At 37.9% G+C, this 20,996-nt stretch overlaps 1 protein-coding gene across 4 annotated transcripts in view; it reads left to right on the top strand.

The window, feature by feature from the left end:
- The first annotated feature begins 1,515 nt into the window (after positions 1 to 1,515).
- Positions 1,516 to 20,996, top strand: part of MEP-1 (zinc finger protein MEP-1) — a 31,280-nt gene continuing 11,799 nt past the window's right edge. Inside the window, exons 1-6 of one of the 4 annotated variants that reach the window (XM_071586682.1) lie at positions 1,516 to 1,622; positions 3,827 to 3,931; positions 4,016 to 6,820; positions 6,902 to 6,993; positions 7,907 to 8,128; positions 20,080 to 20,307. In XM_071586682.1, the coding sequence (XP_071442783.1) occupies positions 3,844 to 3,931; positions 4,016 to 6,820; positions 6,902 to 6,993; positions 7,907 to 8,128; positions 20,080 to 20,307 (3,435 nt within the window). In that variant the 5' untranslated portion in view covers positions 1,516 to 1,622; positions 3,827 to 3,843. Of the gene's footprint in view, positions 1,623 to 2,805; positions 2,908 to 3,539; positions 3,710 to 3,826; positions 3,932 to 4,015; positions 6,821 to 6,901; positions 6,994 to 7,906; positions 8,129 to 20,079; positions 20,308 to 20,996 lie in introns of those variants that run through there. The other 3 variants (XM_071586681.1, XM_071586683.1, XM_071586679.1) reach the window with 3 other exon arrangements.

The following is a 20,996-nucleotide window of genomic DNA, read 5'->3' as shown; positions in this document are numbered from 1 at the left end:
TATTTTCCAGGTCAGATTGCGTTTTAATTTGTAGATTAGGGCCACCTGAAGGTTTACCTGGTGCAAAAATTATTCGCGCTAATTCCCAAAAACAAGGGTAATCTTCGTCAAATTTACTGATGGGTTTTTTCTGTCCTTCTAAATGAATGAACATAATACTCATGGAAATACTCCTTGTTGAGGTATCAAAATGGTTGGCTCGAATCTTTAGGGTTTCTTTGATGTCAACACCCGGACAATTTTGTGTAATTTTTGTACATATTATATTTCCATATGATTGGATGATTTATTTTCCAATCCCTGTTAGGATCATTCGGGTATTTATGAAATTTCTTCCGAAGATATAGTTTTGACAGGTATCAGAGTCCATGATGTAAGTTAGTGATAGAATGCAAATCTCTCTAATCGTGCGTTATGGTCATGCCCTCTTAGTCGTTTGATTGTAATACTCTCGCCATTTCGTCGCCGAACACGATTGCCAACCAAATACATCATTGTGACCAACCGCCCGGTTTGGTACGATTGCTTCGTTAACTGCTCGCAGGCATCATCTAAAACTAATGTAGGATTTATATCATTACTTTTAAGAAAAATAATATTGAAACCAGTTTTCAATACCGTACCCATATCGGATGTACTACGAGTAATTTTTCGTAAAATTTACATGAAATATTTTATTCTAGGAAAGTATGTCAACGGTAGCCAACAGTTAAGCAACTCCGCACTGGTTACCCACGCCAGAAGCGTTTACGTATAGGTGTGACGATAAACTCCCGATTCCCAGTTGAAACTTCCTTGGCGATTTTGTGGAGGCTCCTGCAGCCGAAACATCATGTCGGCCTTAGTATTAACCTCACCTTCCCCTCCTACAAGATTCCCACCCCCTCTCCTTTTCCCCCAACCACTCGGGTAACCATCTGCCGGGTTGGCCTTCACCGACTACCATTCCCACCTTTCCTCCCTCCCTTGGGTTCACCAGCTTCCCTGTAATACAATCTGTACGAATCGAATCTTCCCGATAAAATACTCAATCCTCTTCATAATTAATTGTTTTCCTTGGCGCCGGATGAGATGGACGGAACGCATCTTTGATCTGTCTGTCTTGCTTTCAATAAAAACAAGAAAGACTGGGAAGGGGAATTGAAGACGTATTTCATGTGAGCGAAAGGTGTAGTCTTTGGAATACAGATGCGGTCAATTCAACCTTCGTCCTATTATTGAATATAGCAATGAAGACATCAAACCGAGCTTCGGGTTGATAACTGTGGTTTGGTTTATTGGAAAGTAAAATGTTGGAGTGAATTCCAACGACTTTGGGAAAGGCTGGTGGCTTAACATGAATTGGCCTAATGTGTTGTGGGAAGTTAAGTTTTTTCCAATTTTTCAATGTTTTGAATTATGTATGTTAATGCACTTTCTAGTATGTTTTTCGCAATTCGTTTTCAGAATTGTCCCCCTCCGATCGAGAGACGCCGGCCGACGGTCGTATCCTCTTCCGCCGCCCGGCTAAAAGAGAGGCCCCGAAGGAAGCCAGCAAGGCTGAGGAGAGAATGAAAGAGAAGCGGAAGAAGGTGAAAGGAGTGAAGAACACCAGCTTACTTTCCTTCGGAGATGATGATGAGGTAGACGAGAAAGGACTATGAACTCTGAAATAGTTTTTTTGTGAGCGTCCGTTAGACAGTTGTTGTGGGGCGTAAATTTAGCGGCTTCCGTCACCGATGTAAAAACCATTCAAAAATTCTATTAACGTTATACTTTGATGAATCTGTATTCATTTACCTGATAGGAATTAGTTTGTTATAGAATTTAATCCATGTTGAATAAACTTAAATGAGGCAATGCTGAAGTAAATAAGCGAAGTGGGTGGTTGAAATTTTCGTACGTGAAAATCCCACTAATGAATCAGTAATATTAATGTGTTAAAACTGATAGTAACCCTTTGCGCGAATTATGAGGGTAACGTTGTTAAGAGACAGATCTGTAAAAAATTGTTAGGTCTTTCTTTAAGCTTTGATATAAGTTCTGGCACTCCGTGAGATATCTTTTAATCTTCGCACCCAGGAATTTTACTTTTAGCGGACTGGAGAGTGAAAAAATAAATTGCTCCGGTCACAAATCAAGATTACGTGATCTCTTCATTTGGCTTAGATATAATCTATTAGTTTCCGGAATGTGAATGCCCTGACAATTGAAAATACTCCGAAACTAAACTTTTCAGAAATATGCTTCATTCTGGTCTTCTATAAACTAAGCTGGGCATCCTTTTACCATTATGTAGACCCTGTTACTTCGAATTGTTTCTATTGGAAAAATAGATTGCCCCTCCCCGGCGTGTTTTTTAAAGCGGTGTCAATGTATTTCATCATACCCTGGCGTATATCGATTTTCGAGCTAATTTTATGGACCCGATATTTTTTACATTCGTGTCATGGAAAATTTTTAAGTGGAAGTTATCGAATAAATTCACTTGCAACAAGAGCGTAAGTGAGCCCGTGTAAACGCGCCCCTGGTGGCCTTCCGGTTCGATCGGGACCCGGCCCGACCCAGGGCATAGACGAAAATAGTTGGCGCCGGTGCGCGCCGATGCCGCTCTTACGCGATGTTAGGTCATTACCAATACGAACAAGGAGGGCGATGTTTGAACATATTTTAATATGGACTCTGGTTGGATACTTTTGCACATAACGACACGTGACCTATATAGCCCTATTTCATTGGATATCCTACTCCTGTTGGAGTTGGTGTACGTACGTCACAGTTTTGTGGTCACGTGATCGCGTGTCGCCATCTTGCAGTTTCGGTGGCAGGGGACAGTGACGTCGTCTACAAACTGAAATTTTTAGTTATACCAATCGCCTCTCCAGGTGGCATGTGAAGCTACAGGCGAACATCTGACTTTCGAGGAGGGTTAGTAATTTCTTAATTTAATGTGGAATTGTGAACTAATGCAATAGTCTTTCCATTTCAACTTTGCCCATTTCTGTAATAACTACCGAGTTATTGGCGGCAGCTGTCCTGTAACGTACGTTGTAGTATGGAAATGGCGGGAGGCAGGATAGAGTATTATAAGAAAGTACTCAATGTTAACAACATTTAATGTCTTAATATTAATGCTACATGAACAAAATGTGTGTTAACAATTACTTGGGCGTGTGTTCATCTTCTATTGTATACACGAAATGGGAGTATCTCCATACTCATTACAACGTGTTGGTTTCGAATGCGCTGCTGCTCTCTAGTGCGGGGTCGCGTAACTAATGGTAGTGTCAGTGCGTAATGTTTTTCGAGAATGTAAAACCATTTCATTTACTTGAAAAGCTATGAACGTGCGTTTACAAAATCTTATCTGTATTTTTAGTCTTAACTTGCTGTTATTTAAAATGACGTTGTTCCCTATAAATCATAAATGATATAAAAATTATAATCCATTGTGGATGACCTACAGTTTAGCAGCCAAGTAAGCATATGATGCTGACTTATAATAAGCTCGCGATAGAATTGTAAATTGTTTTTTTCCGGTGCGTGCAAGTTAACGATTTCGGTCAGTGTTATATGTTATATTAGTTCGTTTTTACCCATTTTCTTATATTTGGAAATTTATTATGCGTACTTTCCCCGGAAATGCCGGTATTTTGAGTGGTTTTATTTGAAGAGGCTATGATGATTGTGCCGCGTCCATCATTGTAAATGGTCGATTTCCTATTGCGAGGTACCCTCTTTAGTAATTGTCTCAAATGATATTTTGACGAAACAAATAAAAATTGTTGCAATTGCTCAAATATATTATTATTTTTATTGTAATCATAATTTTTTTTTCAAATTTCAGTGCAACTAAAGAAACCAATGGAGGCAGAAATTGGAGAAGCACTTGCATCGTTTTCGGATGGGACCAATGCCAACTTCAATGAAAGTTTCAGTAAAGATCAAACAGGTAATAGAATATTTGATTAACCACTTGTAATGGCGGTTTTCTTACTACATATTTTGATTGTTTTTTACTGTTTTGATTTTTAAGGTGACTGCAGATTGAATGGAGAAGTCAATGGTTCATACGATTCAATGGATATTTCAAGTTTCGGATTATCTCCATCGTCAGTAGGTGGTGAGTTGCTAGCAAAGAAGGGAAGTGAGGATGTCGATGCTGTGCAGCAGGAAAGTTGCAAGGCATCTGAAGTGCCTAAGAGTCAATTAGATAGCCTCAGGGAGTTAGGAAGTGAAGTGCCTAGCAGCCTGGGGGAATCTTGTGCTAAAAGAACTGATACAGAAGTGAAAGGTGATATGTCTAAAAATGAATGCTTGAATGCATCTAGTGAAAGTGTCACCGAAATAATGGATGTAAACGAAAGTTGTGATAAGGACACTGTTGGTTATGTTTCTGCGAGTGATAATTCATTAGGTAGTAAGTGCACAGAACTTGATAATACAGTTGAGTCTGGCCCATTGAGCACCAAATCCGTTATTGATGAAAGCGGTGATGTTGATGGTGATGAGACTTTAGGTGATGGAGACAGTGTAAACACTTCGAAATCGGATGATTTGAGTGCCGAAGCCAGTACATCCAAGCAAGAAAGTGAGAGTAGTGGTAGTAAAGAAAATGGGGAAGGCGATGATCAGCTTGATCAAGACGGTGAAAAACCTGATGCTTCCTCAACACCGATATGTTTAACTCCCGCTTCCAAAAAGAACAAGAAAAGCCCCGCTGTTATAAATGTTACTCCAAGGCGAAGTTCAAGAAATCTTAATAAACAAAAGTGTTATGTAACGAAAGACGATGATGAGTTAGAAATTCAGGTTCTCTCTCCCGTTGACCCCTTAGGTGACCCTCTTGCTGATCCTCTTAGTGATTCGCCAGCAGTAGGAGGAAGCAGCAATAAGGAAAACAAGACACGTAAGAAAACAACGATAATAGTAAATGATACAAAGACTCTCGTAGAAATTGCAGCCGGTAGCAAGGATGGGAAAAAAGAACCCACACTGGTCATTATTGACACTAACTCAATTTTATCTGGTAGAGGACCTGTTCCTGTCAGTAGTGCAGCATCATCATCTTCGGGAAGCACCTCTACTCCTGCATACTCAGTCCTCCCCGTGGCCGTCCCAGCACAGGGTTTTTATTCACCAAACCAGACCCAAAACCAGCCACATTATGTGAGTATACCAAAAGCTCACCATAATTATCCACAAACCCATCACTACCAGTCACACCAAGCCAGTCCATATGCATATCAGGCATCTCACCAACAGCATCAGCAGCTGCACCATCAGCAACAGCATCACCACCATCACCACCACCACCACCAGCAGCAACAACAGCAACAACAACAGCAGCACCATCATCATCATCAGCAGCAACAACAACAACAGCAGCAGCAGCATCAAAATTCTAGCAGTAATTCTGCTTCCAGTATTCTGCATCCACCTTCCCTGACTGATGATATGTATGTCGTTGAAGCACCTTCTTTTATTGTTCCTTATGTTTATGAAAAACCTGCTAGGAGACCCTTAAAGGAGTACTTAGATTTAATGGCCAAGGAGCTCAATATTAACAGAATTAAAAAAGACTCTAAGGAGAGTAACAATTCTTCGAGTAAAGGTGACATAGATGATGGGAAGAGTGGAGTTAACCCTGGAAAATCAGTTGGAGAGGAAAAGTTGAGCGAAAAGTCCAGCGAAGGGCAAGAAGATGACTCAGCAGAGGGAAAGAGCAAAGAGGGGCAAGGTAGTGATGAAAAGTTATCTGATACCAATCCAGATGGGGAGAGTAAAGAGCAATCTTCCAATAATGATACTGGTCCAGTGTCTGAAAGTGGTGATGGTGATGATCAGAAATCTAAAAAGCCTGAAGATAGTGCTGAAACTGGGGTTGGCAAAAGTGATGCCAATGAAGGTGAAAATCCATCACGCAATAATGTTGAAAGCACGCAAGATGACTTGGGTGTAGGTGACAAGACTGATTCCTCAAAATTAGATGCTAAGGATGATAAAGTTAATGCAACGAAAATGCCTGCCTCCTATTTTGATAGTCCAATAGGAAAATTCTTCATGCAAATTGGAACAAATTTGGTGCAAGAGTATGTGCAGACTGATTTGCTGAGATCACAGAAGCGCAAATTAGATAGGGAAGGAGGGAGATCTGCAGTGACTCAGTTCTCCATTAATTCTCTTCTTAAAAACTTGGAGTGCAGTAAAGAAAACAATGAGCCTTTCCATTTTGAACAGCGTAAGTGTGAGTACTGTAATTTCAAATCTGAATCATCGCTTGTGATGGCTCACCATCTCGAGTGCCCCCACATGAAGAATTACATCTATAGGTGCAATTTCTGTTTAATGGAATCCCGAAGTCCACATAACCTTCTCTACCACATGGAAGCTGAGCATAATATTCGCGGGCGTCTTGAAAGGACTCCAGCCTTCCATCAGTGCCCTAACTGCCCTTTTGAGGATAATCAGAAGAGCAAGTTAACACGTCACACTGCCTCTTGCCAGAAGAAACATCGGCCTGATCGAAACCAAGAGCCACCTCCAGACTGGGAGCCCCCAGCCAAAATTCCACGAATTCCCCGTGGTCGTCCACATGCTATCTCTCCAGCCTATGGAAGTCCAGGAATGCCTGTTCCAAAAGTCCCAGGGATGCCAACACAAGTACCACACCCTCTCCTTCCAAAGTTGGTGCCATCCCCAGCGACACTGGCATCATCCCATGCTGCTGCTGCAGCTGCTGCCATGGCAATGCGCGGGCGTGGTGTGCGTCCTGCTGCTCTTCCCAGTAGGTACATCACAGACATAAAAGGTGTTCCAAGACCTATTGCTCCTGTCCAAAGTGAGTATTCTTCCAAACTATTCAGGTTAGAGGTAAGATTGTAATTACCAATGATTAATCGGTGGTAACTTTAAATTTCAGGATATGACTCTGTTTCTGGGTTATTCTATCGGCCCACTTCTCAGGTGCTACTGCCCACACCTCTTCAGCTTGCGGGCAACCAGGTTTATCAGGTGCGGCTCTTAGGTTTTTAATTATTAGACTAATTGCCATTAGTTTTTCAGTCTTTTTCATGAACATCTCCATTTTCCTTTGCCACTTGGGCACTTACTTTCACATGCTCCCAGCATAGAGGATCCATATTCTTCAGTTTACGTATTTATTTCCAGTATTCATCTTTTCTAACCTTCGTAGTTTAGTTAATGTTTTTGTAGATTCAAGTAGTTTCAGTGACATTCATGATCAATGGTCACCAATCATTAAGCAATTGCCTCTAAGAACTTGGTAAAAAAAAGTCGAGAAGGGGTGTCCTTCGTACTGCCATGTAGGTGGTGTGGTCTGTGCACGTCTGGAGTGTGGGTGTGTTTGTGTGATGTACAGGTGGTGGGTGGCCAGGGGCAGGTGATGCCACTGATGGCTGGTTGTGGAAACCCCAGTATGCAGCGCCTCACACTCGTCCCTCCTGCAGGGTCTTCCCCTTCCTCTGGGGCACCCACCCCGGTTGCACTCGTGCCCAACAATGCTGCAGGATCCAATTCCATCACCATACAGGTGAGGGGTGGGATTGTTTGGCAAAATCAAGATCATTCTTGGCCAACCACCTCTGGCAGTTCGTGTGTGGCACATCCATATCGATTTGCATCATTAATATTCCAACCCAGATAACCTTCTCATCCATTTTTCTGCTTTAACTGGAATTCATGTGACACCTTCATTGGTATGCTTTTGTGGCATGTTTGTTTCTGCGTAAACTTTGTTTTATTTTTCCTAGTTTTTTTTCAAATCATAGTACACTGAGAGAACCTGTTTGTATACTATGAGGAAGTTTTATTAATGCACAAGGACTGCTTTTTGAATACAAATTGCTGATATATCGTTTGTGTTCTTGGTGTTTTGAATTTAATAACCAGCTTTACTTTCTTGTAGAGTGCTGCTGGAAAACTTCCACCATCAACAAAATTGCTTCAGCAGCCTAGCATATCCATCACACCACTACCTCGACAGCCTGCTGTTACCTCATCTTCTGCGCCTGGCTCTCATGGAAGCCAACATGCTGCTGCCAGTGCAACTCCTAATCCCAATAAGCAAAATCAACTTGGGAATAAGGCTACATTTGTCATATGCGAGATATGTGATGGTTATATCAAGGTTAGAAAATTTTCTATTTTAGTACTTATGCTTTCCTCTCATTCGACTAATATTTTTGAAGAGGATCTGTCAAATATAGTGAAGGTGTATGGATTCTTTTTTTTGGGTAAAAGGTAAGTTTGTTGAAATCCTGAAATCATATGGTGCTTTATTAATATCGATGAAGTCAGTTTTAGCCAAAAATAAGCAATGTTACAGTTTCAGGAAAGTATATTGCAAACTTCATGTCTATAGTTTATGGAGTAAATTGAATGGCCTTCAGTTATTTTGGAGAATTTAAGAATCTTGAAATTAGTATAGACCTACCATATCTGTTTATATTAGGTGTCACTTCACCAGAGCCTGGCTAATGTTTGTAAAGAAATCTTTACATTTTCATCAAGAAGATAATTTTATCTCAAATCATATGGACTTAATTCAAGCAATGCAACATTAGGTGGCTCTTGTCAGTAGTAACATGATTATGTACAGCTTTAGTGTCTCATTTATTGATAGAGGAGGCATTACTCATATTGGAGAGACTTATATTAGATGACTGATGTTTTTGCACAACTCTTCCATTTGATTCGCCAGTGCCTTGCGGAGCAAATTTAAATGAACTGATAGAAGGAAATCAATTTGGCTTTTCATGTTGGCCGCAAATAATCACCAAGAAACCCATGTGTCATATTTTTTTTTGTTTTTATTGGTTACTGTTGTTTTGTAATAATGTTATAGGAGGATAGTTGGGAAAATACAAATTTTTATTACAACTAAATGCCATTGGTGGAAGATACGTGAGTTTTCTACATATCTATAATACCCCGCAAGCCACCGCAAGGGCGTGTGGTCACCACCCATAAAAAGGGACAATACCACATGCAAAATCAATAACATAGAAAACTACACCGACAGCGGCGCACACACTAATGCAAAAATACCTTCATGCAACACTCATCCAAACACAAATACCACAAACCAACAAACAACTGCACCCCAGGATGCAGCACGAAAGGCATCCAACAATGCACAAGCCAGGACATAACAAGCAAGAAGGTGAAGTCCTGAGTTCATATCGTTCAATTTATTCTCTCTTGATGATAAAATTGTTTGCATTTTATACTAATTTGTTGTAAAAAGTGTTTTGTTAGTATTTTCTATTTTCAGGTAATCTTCTTTTAAGTATTAGCCATTATGACTGCTTGGATCAGCATGTGAACAAAAATTTTACTTTCTGAACAATCACTTAAATGTAGTTCAATTGAACCCAGTTTCATTAAACTAAAGCAAGGAGGCATGTTTCTTTTACCATGAAGTCATCAAAGAATATGATGTGGTAGCCTAAGGGGTAGAGCATCCAGCCAGTGACTGAAGGGTCCCAGATTCAAATACTGGGCGATGCCTTTGGAAAGAAATGATCTCAATCTAAAATAGCTTTTCTGGCTACTAGTTATGCGTGTGTAACCGCAGATGACATGGGAAGAAATTGCCTTACCTTCTCTTATCTAATGTACTCCTAATGCCTAGGTCAGGGTTACTTAACCTTATCTATCAGAAAAGCCATCAGGTTATGTTTTCAATATGAAGGGACATTAAAACTTATTCTTGCCATATCTATTAGTGTAAGAGTGTTTGCAGTAAAAATCTGAAATTAGACAAGACCCATTCCTCTCATAAACATGCTTGTTGGTTTAACATCTCTTTGTATTTGTGTTTGCTTATTTTAGACTCATCTGGGTGAATGTGCCATGCAAAGTTATTTGTGGTGAAATTTTTTTCCATGTAAAACCCCATCCCATTTAAACTAAAATACTTTCAATAATTAATTACAATTACTTTCAATAAAAATGATTACTTTTCATTTAGTCATTCTTACATTAGTGATCGATAAGTTAAATTAAACTGTGTTCAATTAAAAAAACCATAAAGACAGTAATCAACACGAAGGTCGGTTTAGTAGGTGATGGCAGAGATCACCCAGTACTAAGCCCTATACGGCGTGTGAAATTCACACATCAGGGTAGGGGGGCCAGTTCCTTTCCCTGTGCCGGTTATGGTTTCCCAGGAAGATCTGGTACCCGAAAAATCACTTAAGCTTGGGTGGAGCTGCAGATGCCCAGAGTGCCCCACCCGGGAATTGAACCCGGGACCCTCTGGTCAGCAGTCCAACGCTCTACCTCCTGGACTACCGCTACCCACTGTGTTCAATTATGTGTCCAATATTTATTTGTTCTGTTTTCTTAAAGTAGACTCTTTTCAGTTTCCTCTATGAAACTTGAAAAAGGGAGAGTGTCATTAGAGATATGGGTGTAAACTCTTTTTTTAAAGAGATAACTTTTACTTCATTTATTGCTTTAATTGCATGCAATGGTGAATCACATTATTCTGTGGAACTCATTCATCGTGAGTTGGAAATAATGTACTTGCTGTTCTAATAAAATAAAATTTTACTGCAACCGCCTTAAAAACAGTGTCATTATCTGACAAATTCCACAATAATTACATTTTAATAAAACTTGGTAAAATTTTTAGATGATGATACTCCGTATTGAAAGCAGTTGCAATAAAATTAAATTATATCATGTAAGACAGCAATGTATTCTCTTTTCTACTTTTCAAGGAGTCGCATACAGTATGTCTTCCACTATTGCATGCAGTTAAAGAAATAAATGAAACAAAAGGGTTGGTTTTTTAGATACAACTTTCATCAATTTCTTTAATGTCACTCTTTATGTAGTGTACATGCTATCATCAGTATTTGTTATGTGAATTTTATGGTTTGTGTGAATTTCTTATAGAAAACATGAGCACTCATAGGTTCGCTGACGTTTTGAAATCATACCATATTCCTTTTACCATCTATTCTTATAACAGTGGTATTCTTTTGCACCCTTATTGACTTCTTTGTTCTTCTCTTTTAATTGAAGGTTTACACGGCTAATAAATCTACACATAGTAGTGTGTCTGTATTTTATTTAAAACACTTTGAAAATGAGAAGAATAAAAAGGTCCCTTGTGCTTATGTTTTTATGCTTCAATGGCCATGCTCTCTTTGCCAAACAAAGAATAATCTCAAGAAGTGTGTGTGTATGCATGTGTATATGTGTCTGTATTTGTAATAATCGTCCTCTAACAATGAATACCATCATTTTGTGGACATCCCGGAGTCAGAAATTCAAGATATCTTATGTGGTTATATATATCTTGTATTTCTAGCTCCAGGATGCCCATCAAATAGTAGTATTCTTTAATAGAGGAGACAGACAGATAAGGGCATTTGTATCTTTATGATCAGGTGTAATGAAAATAGAAGAATCAAAAACTTTTTTTGTTTCCACAGAATATAATTTGTATTTCAAAGTAGTTTCACCACACTGAATCATCATGTTGACTAATTATATTAGAGGTTACATTTATTTGTCATCAAGAGGTAAGGTTAAGCAGTGCATGGGTAGGCAGTCTGGGATGAGTATTGATATGAGGTTAAAGGAGGTGTAGGTGTACAGTGGATAGTCAATTTCCCGGATGGGGCGGAGGGGAGGTAGTTAGTTGCTTCCCTGAAGTTATGTTGGGAAGTGATTGTGGACTATCTAGAAGTGGGAGTGGAAAGGGAAAAGGTGGTAATTGGTAATGAATTCCCCTTTCCGAACACAGAATATGGCCAGTTATTATCGGATATAAATCCATTTCACTTTTTTCTCTTTGTGTATCATCTACGGCATGAAACCTGCCTGGTGATCTTCGATGGGGGAGGTAGGCTGCAAATTGTTTCATTCCTGTTTTCTTGTTTAAGTCCCAGTGATGTCCCTCTTCTTGCATTCAAAGACTACTTCCCATCTGCCAATGTAGATAGGTAGATAAACCTCTCTATTTGGGTAAAATTGCAAGCCTCCGATGGTGTATGACACCTTACAATTCTTTCATTGGAGGCAGTAAACTCCACTCAACTGAAATTGTATCCACAGATCTTTCACCGATGAGAGAAGGTTTTTAAAATTTTTGAATGTGATAGGGTGTGTTTATCTTGAAGTCTTTGAGGAGTTTTCCAATTCTGTTGTAGGCTTTCCCTGTGTATTTTCTCAATGCCAACGCTGTAGTTCCATGGAATGTCATGTATCATGCTGTGAAAAAGTGATAATTTCTTGTTTATTGAGTGTTAGAAAGAGGCATGGGTGACCTGGTATCTGCGTGTGGATTTACAGTAGATGACAAAACTCTGTTTTTTATGGAGTTGATAAGTTCAAGGTGATCAAGATGTTCTATTCTGTGGAAAACGCCAAGTTTTTGATTATTTTTTGTTCATCATGATGGGATTCCAAAAAGTATCAACCTCCCTCAAAATAGTGACGTGTGTAATTTGGTTGATGTAGGTTTTTAAGCGAGCAGGGGAATGGTGGGCAGAAACCTGTTTTCAGTGTTAGCCTACTCTTAATGAAAGATTTCCAAGGAGTCTATCCTATCTGACCATACTCCCCTTGTGCGTGAGTCACTACGAAAGTTTTGAGACAGATCCTGTTGTAATTTGTAATTGCTTTTTGAAGAAGGTGGACCCTTTTGACTGCGGGGTCCTTTTCGAATAATGCATGCAAGTTGCAATGTGCTCGTCATATCTGTCGCTAAGCAGTCTTCCTTTGTTTCTGTTTACGCGACATGTAGGTGTGGGAAGGGAGCCATCAAGAGAGCACTTTCGGGCATTGATTCCTCATGACTTAAAAAGTTGTTAAAATAAATCTGAAAGCCTTGATTTTTTGCAAAGGGCCTTGGGGGACCTTGCTCTTTCCCATGCGATAATTATTTGGTTATTTATTGATTTAAGATGAGATCGAATTTCATTGAAAGGCAAGGAGAGGGGCAGGCACCTGGCAACTGCTGTGACTGAGGAAAACATCGCAGCTGTGGAAAAAACTGGTGTGCGCAAAAAAATCATGACATTTAGGGATTTTGAAGCATCACTACGTATTGCATCGTCTGCAGTTCCCAAAATCCTGCATGAAAATCTGTCAGAAAAGTTTCATCTCAGTGGGTTCCTCACACCTTGACAGAGGCACAAAAGCACATCCATGTTGAATGGTGCAAACAAATGTTAAAAAGATTTGGCTGAGGCAACAAAAGGTGCATTTCTAGCATAGTTATTGGTAAAACATGGATTTACCAGTTTGATCCTGAAAATAAGCACCAGTCGACTGAATGGATTTTGCCTGGACATCCACGAACTAAAATGAATCAGCCTCAAGGCATTGGAAATAAAATGGTTGCAACATTCTTCTCCAAAAGCAGTCATTGAGCAGCTTTTCTCCTTGCAGATTAAAGAACTGTTACTACTCTGTGTAGACAATAGTATGTCTACCAAAAAATTTTCGGAAAGCTTCAAGAATGGTGGCCGAAGACTGGACTGCAGGGAATCATCCTGCACCATGATAATGCATCTTCGTACACAGCCTACCTTACCATGCAGTTCCTGGAGTCCACAGGGCTTAAACTAATGACTCTTCACCTTATTGTCCTGACCTGGCCCAATGTGATTATTTCCTGTCCCCTATAGTCAGCAATTGTATAGGTGGAAGGAGATTCTCCAGCCCTGAAAAAGCTGGTGAAGCCTACTAAAGTGAACTTACAGCACTCAAGGAAAATGAGTGGAAAGACTGAAATGTGTTTTGTGAGAACACAAAAATTTATAGAATGTCATGGCAAGTATTTTTGAGAAAATGTAGTAATCAAAATTATTTCAAGTTTCTTAGTTTTTGTGTATCTCTAAACTTCAGTAGTGACCCATGTAGTACCCTGCTGAAAGCACCCAAGTGGGATGCCAAGATGAGTTGAGAAAAATGTTGTCACTGATGAGATTCAAACCTGGCCCCTGGAGTGGGAAGCCACCGGACCAATATGATCCTCATGATCTCTCTCCAGAGACATTTCTATTTTAGTATTATTAGTTATGCATTTTCCCCAAAAATATGCTTTACCAGGATTACTGGGAGTTTTGTGAATTCTTTAACCTGTCTCTGATGGGCACCCTGTTACTATATTGGCCATGTTTTTTCCAGTATATCAATCTGCTCCTTGATTGCTGATGCTGGTTTATTTTTCCCATATTTTACTCTTAAGTTGATTTCATACAATTAGCCCTTCGTACCATTTCAGGTATGATTTCACTTGCCATTTGGGTGGGTGTTTTTTTGGTTTTTTTTAACAAATTTACAAAAATGGTATTTTGAAAAGTCAATGCTTACTGGATTCCAGGTATATAGGTCACAAGCTTGATAGCCCCAGGGGGTTGAGCAATCCATATCACATTTTTTCCAGAAATGCATCCAGAAGAGAGCCAATCTCAACTAGCAAACCATTTTTTGTTAAATATTTTGTTGGAAATTGAAATTCGTTGGACCCCTTCCAATCGTCACCGCTGGAAAGTAAAACAAAATGGCTGAAAGAGTTGTGTGACATATGGGTGAAAAGAGACCTGGATAATATACTGCTCAGAGTGGATTTCATTCAGTTGATATGTTAAATGGGTGCAATGTCAATCAATGAAAATGATATTAGGGAATATATTCAAATAATTTGGGTGAGATATAGTGGAAGTTTGTCATTATGAGAAAACCAAAATTTGCCTTTTTCCACAGATTAAAATCTGTGGAAAAGTGCAAATTTGGTATTCCTTATGATAACAGGGAATTTGACATCACATTTTACGAGATTTGAGTGAAAGTATTTCCAATAAATGAATAGAAGACCTAGTCCTCAGGAATCTTCTTGGTGATTTCAGATTGTATTTGGTTTGGATATGCACAAATGGACACAACACCACTACCAGAAAAGGCAAACATTGCAGCTATGGGTGTTTAAACAGCTTGTAACAGTTTCATACACATTTTGTTCAATTTAAATGCTTCAATGTTCCTGGACCTAATTGAAAACAGATCGTCACCATGGCATGCTCATTAAAAACTGCAGTGTCTTCAGGCAATGTAGCTCTTTTGATTCCATGCTCACTAGTGCAAGTCAGGACAATAAATAATACCCTTCATCCCTCCCCATGTAAGTTATATTTTAAAGGAGTTTTCCTTGTGTTTCCCACATTAAACTCCTTAGCTCTAAATTTTACTTGAGGATTCTTGGAAGAAATCAAGATAAATTGACTCCATTTAACTAGAAGTTGTTATTCGTATTCACTGTAAAAATTCAAATTCTCTTTAACTTTAACCTATTGACTTACAATTTTTCTTGCGAGCTCTACTCTCTCAGAAATACCGTTTATTTTGAGAAAATATTCTATTGATACATATGCTATAAATTGTCGAGTTAGGACTTGTTTCATTGAAAAATTTTATATATGTAGTTTAATATTTTTCCAATTATATTTTTTTGTTATTAGTCCCACATTTTTTTTATTGAACACTATCATAAACAAGTATTAAATGTTTGCAAAATTATAATCATTTTTTGTGTGCCCATTTTTTAAAATTGTTAAATTTTTATTGTAAATATATCTTCTTGCATTCTTTAAAGTTGCATTGAAATGCACCAAAGGGTTCTGGTGATATTTTATAATGTATCTGGTAAAATTCTGGAAAAAAGGTTTTACTGTCATTGGCATTTTATCATAAATTTGAATAGCTTCTTTCACTATTTTTTATTTATCTTAAATTTCACTTGACCTGAATTCTTATTGTTGGAAACAATATGACATTATAATATAATAGCAAATTTCAAATGAGCAATTCATAAGTTTTACCTTAAAGTTTAGGTTCTTTTATGTTCCACTGGACAAAGACTGCCTTCGTTTTTGCTGGAAATCCGGCACTCTTCTCTACTCACAGTTTCTGAATAATTAGAATCATTGGTGTAATTTTCTTTGCTGCAATGGCTAGCACTGATGTCTATTTATTTATTTTGCATTAGTCCAAAAACAGCACTTTGGCCTTACACTGGACTTTAAACAATCACAGAACAATATTAAAATTACATGCATCCTAAATCACTAAAAGAAAGTCACTATCATAAAGAAAGTGGGTATTTTTCATTTATGTTCGGTAGAGGCACTCAAGTGTACAACGTGAAATATTGCTTCATATATCTTATGTTGGTGATCGATAGGTGCCTCAACAATCCTTAATCCAATAGGAGGATGGGATAGAAAGGAGACAAATACTTTGAAACCATTGAGTAGATACCAGAATGAAATATGAACTGTAATATAATTGCAGCATCATAATATGTATTAGGGTAACATAATAGCACTAAAGAACATAAATTATGGATCTGACATTTATGCTCCAAAAAAAGGTTGGAAAGAAATAATATGCAAGACCAGCAAATTGCAGTCTTTGTAAGCCAACAGGTTAATTGCAAGTTAGAATTGGGAGTAATGTAATTTATTGCTTCAGCTTTCTTAGGCATACCATATTAAAGCTGCCATTTATTCTGGAGGGGTTTCAGTTATTTTTTCATTCCCTCTATTCTGCTTACTTCCCTATTGGCTCGATTCGCTGTGATTTGTCTCCGAGGGCAAAAAAAAAGTACCTTGTTTCCATATTGGCAATGCCAATGACTGTTGGAAAAAGTTTGTGTCTGATTTTACCCTGGCACTTGATGGCAATGACTTAAAATTCATTGTAAGCAAAAGAAGGTCTCTTGAAATGTTCATTATTATTGAGGATTATCAAATATAAATGTTACAGTACCCAGTTATTGGCATAGGGTGCAGTGACAACTTATTGCTACATCCCCCATTATTACATGAAAAATGTGTGCAAATTAATATTAACTTGTGGGGATAATATATTCAGATTAACATCTGTTTAATTGTTACATCTATTTCTAGTGGCCTTTACAGAAATAATTTAAAAATTTAAATTCTGGATTCCATCAGCTATGATGTAAGAAATTATCGTTTACTAGTCAAGTCATTCAAGGCCTTGCAAATCAAGCCACCACTACTCTAAACGAAGCTTTTTTGGTGGTTAATTCAGGTACTGTAAAAAACCAAAGATAGGTGAGTTAAAGGAGGATCAACAAATAGGGTTATTGTTAATGAGTACCCTATTGCGCAGTAGAAGAAAGAAAAGGTGTCAATAATTGTAATGAGTGCCAACCACTATACATTTTATTCTACATCCCTACTTGTTCAATAAAGGGAGGGCAATTGCCAAATGTTCCAGGAATCCCTTCTTCAGTGACCTTGGCTCAATATCAGCTAAAGATAAAAATCAATTGAAATAATGTAACTTATAACCTGATGTAGTTAATGGGTGTAGGGTTTTTGGATGTATTACTATTGTGGCCCTGGACTACCAATGAAGGTGGTGGTATTGTGTGCGTTCTCAATTGTAGTGTTAATGGATAGTTAGGTTCACCACAATATTAATAGCTCCTTTGAAGTAAAGAATGAACTTTGGACACCTCATGTGGTTGTGAAACTTATGACAAATGGGGAGTCCAATTTTTTGTTGTCTCTCAAACCACATGCCATTGCCCTCTCCTGTATTAATGAATACCCAAAAAGTCTTTCCAAGTACTCTAATATGCTAGGCATGAAACATTTATCGCCCACGCAAGCTTTTCATTTCCTAGGTTTTCCTTTTCGTAGCCATCTTTGACAGCTATTTCATAGTGCCTATTTTCTCTCCTTCCTACTTGCTACCGGATCGGTTCCTAAAATAGTAATCAGCATTATCAAGATAGAGGCTAGCTTTGTGGGAAATATTTAGTTTCAAAAAATTTTATATTTTTTGTGAAGCCCTCCTAAACACCTACGTCTTGTCAACATGCATTAACTCCTCTTAACTGCCGGCCCATGTTTTATGTAGCAACTATGAGTTGCTTGTATCTTGATCAAGTCCTACCACTTGCATCTATTTCAATCCATCTATCTTATTGCATTCAGTGGTACATAATTATATTTTAATTGCACTGATACATAAAGTATTAAAATGCATGTGTTGTCACATGCCCAATTAATGACATGTTCAACAGAAAACAAGTGATACTAGAAGAATATTTTTCATGACTCTTTAATTGTGTTTGCTAGACCATTTTATGCTTTCAATAAAATTCAACTAGCACATGGCTTCATACAAATTTTGTTTGTGGTTGCTAAGGTGTTGAAGGTATTTCTTATTCTTATATGGTTAGCAATTTATTAAAAATGTGCTCCAAATTAATATTTTTACATGAAGCAATTGTTAATGTTTCGTGTAATGATATCCTGGTAAAGCATTCATTCTTTCTCTTTTCACTTACCAGTCTCCCACTCCACTTGGATTTATGCATATTTATAGCTATTGCATATGTTTCTAAATTCAGCTTGTCTCTTTGTAACCACGTATGTGCTTCAGCCCTTGTCTGCCATGAAATACTTCTTATAGTAATCAGTCAATTTTCCTCTACAGCCTTGTATTTATTTCTCCTTCTATTATGGTCCTTAATAGGCTTTCGAGTTGCACTATGTGCCATATCCATTCCTTTTTTGCAGTGGTTTTTCCATAGTGCACATTTTTCTTCTATTGTTCAAAGTGTTTCCATTTCTCAAATGAATATGCATCCTTATTAAATTTAAAATAATTATTAAAGTATATGTTTGATTCAAATGTACACTATTTCACAAAGTGGGTCATGGTAATCCAGGGGTAGAATGTTGACTACTGACTGGAGGGCCATGGTTCAATTACAGGGAAAGCCTCTTTGGGCATCCTCAGCTGTGCTCAAGCTGTGTTATTTTTTGGGTACCAGATCTTCATAGGAAACCATAACTAGCTCAGGGAAAGGGACTGCCCCTGATGTGTGAGTTTCACACTCCATCAGGCTCAGTACTTAGTGAACTTCACCATCACCTACCAAACGGCTGACCTTTTGGTTGATTGCTGTGTTATTGGTTTTGTTTATTTCACCATAAGAATAAAAATTCTTCATCATATTTTTTCTTTTATGTCACCAAGTGGTTTTTCTAGTAGTCATGTGAACTGAAAAAATAAATCTGTACCAGGATAATTATAATGATCTAACATGTTGGTCATAATGATTCTCCCAAAATACGTTGTTGTTTCAGCTTGTTTAAGAACAAATTTTTCCAGGCAGCTCATTTTTTTGCCATGTTTCAATTATTGTTCCAGTGTATTGGTGAATCATGCACCAGGCACATTGAGGCATGTAAATAATGAATTGACATAAGTTTAACCAATGCCTGATAAACCATGCCTAGTATAAAATTACTTCATAAATTTATGCATTATGTGCACTAAACTGATATTTGAATTTGCACAGCTTTGAACAAGTTTTAATAATATTTGTTTTTCTATCACAACCTATGAAGTACTGGAAAATATGGTTTATTCAATTCGTGGTTTTTAATCCAAAAACAACCCTTTAATATGAGATTGTGTATGGCACTATTTTTAACAAATGGGAAATTTTACTATTTCATTGATCTTCTCTTTTCTTAAAACTGAAAAGTTGAAAAGCTATGCTTCTTAAATGCAATTACCTTTTAAAAAAGACTATGGCAAAAATGTTTTGCCTAGTTCCATATTTTTGTTCCTATTTTAATGTAAGAAAGTAGATGATGCTTCTAAATGTGGCAGCAAAAAGTATGTTATTTTTAGAGGTTTTTCAATGGCCAATCATGTCCAGTAATAATACTTGATTATTGACCATTGAATCGCTTAAAAAATGTCCTCGTTTGGCCCAAGTCAGATGTTCATTTTAATTAAAAGTATGATTAATATTTTAGAATCACCATATAATGTGGTATGTTTTAATTTCAATATGGTAGTATTGCTTGTTTAACATGATTCTGTTAATTAGCTGGTGAAACAGATGAAACTTCATTCCCTGTTAATAGTTATGAAATGTTGTCGACTATTACTGCATTTCAATTGAAATTTTTGTGATTCTTTGTCCACTTTAGTGGGATATAGTTAGTTCCAAAGAGTTAATGCTCATTGTTTATTTGAATTTTATCATATTTTTAACAGGACCTGGAACAGTTACGGAATCATATGCAGTGGATTCACAAAGTGAAGATTCATCCAAAAATGATATACAATAGGCCACCACTCAACTGTCAGAAGTGTCAGTTCAGATTCTTTACTGATCAGGGTTTGGAACGCCATCTTTTGGGATCACACGGCTTAGTTACGTCAAGTATGCAGGAAGCCGCCAATAAGGGAAAGGATGGTGGAAGATGCCCTGTCTGTGGCAGAGTAAGTAATATGTATGGCTCCTCTCCAACTTGTGTGTGCTGAAGACAAGTCAAAATTTTAATGATAATTTCACATTGGCCCCAATTACGATACAATTTTCTTGACACCCTATTCCACAATTTTCCAGGATGTAAGAGGAAAGAAATTGCTTGTGTCTCTTGTTGATAGCATAAAGTCTTCATCCTGTACTCTTTTTATTGATATCATTGTTTTAATCAACTTAATTGTGCCAATTCCATTGCCTTTTTGCTGGCTGTACCTAGACATTGGTTTCTCTACTACAAGTGCTGGGTTTTCAGATAAGAGGGTGAATGGTGGAGGCTGTTGGAGGAGTTGGTAGCCTCCTGATGTAGGGCTAACTTTTGATGAATTTTTTTAGTAGAGAGAAACCACCAATATTCCTTGAAATTTCTGGTTCTCCTGAGTTCACAGTTTCAAGGCACCACTAGGAGTCTTGTTGAGGCCACAACTATGATATTTCCAAGTCTATCAAAGAAACTTTGACAATGATTATTTTGTTTTAGGGTTCCAGTTACATTCTCTCCTGAAGGTTTGAGAATGAGGGGAAGACAATGCAATGATATTTGTACTGTTCCCAGCAGTGTTGTCAATCATTAGAAAAAGTGAATGGATAAGGTCCTATGAATATTCCGAAGTATAATTGGTTCATTACAAATGGTGAACCAGGT

This window comes from Hetaerina americana, unplaced genomic scaffold (assembly GCF_022747635.1).
Source record: "Hetaerina americana unplaced genomic scaffold, ioHetAmer1.1.p SCAF_24, whole genome shotgun sequence".
NCBI lineage: Eukaryota > Metazoa > Arthropoda > Insecta > Odonata > Calopterygidae > Hetaerina > Hetaerina americana.
This window is presented reverse-complemented; position numbering and strand designations above follow the sequence as displayed.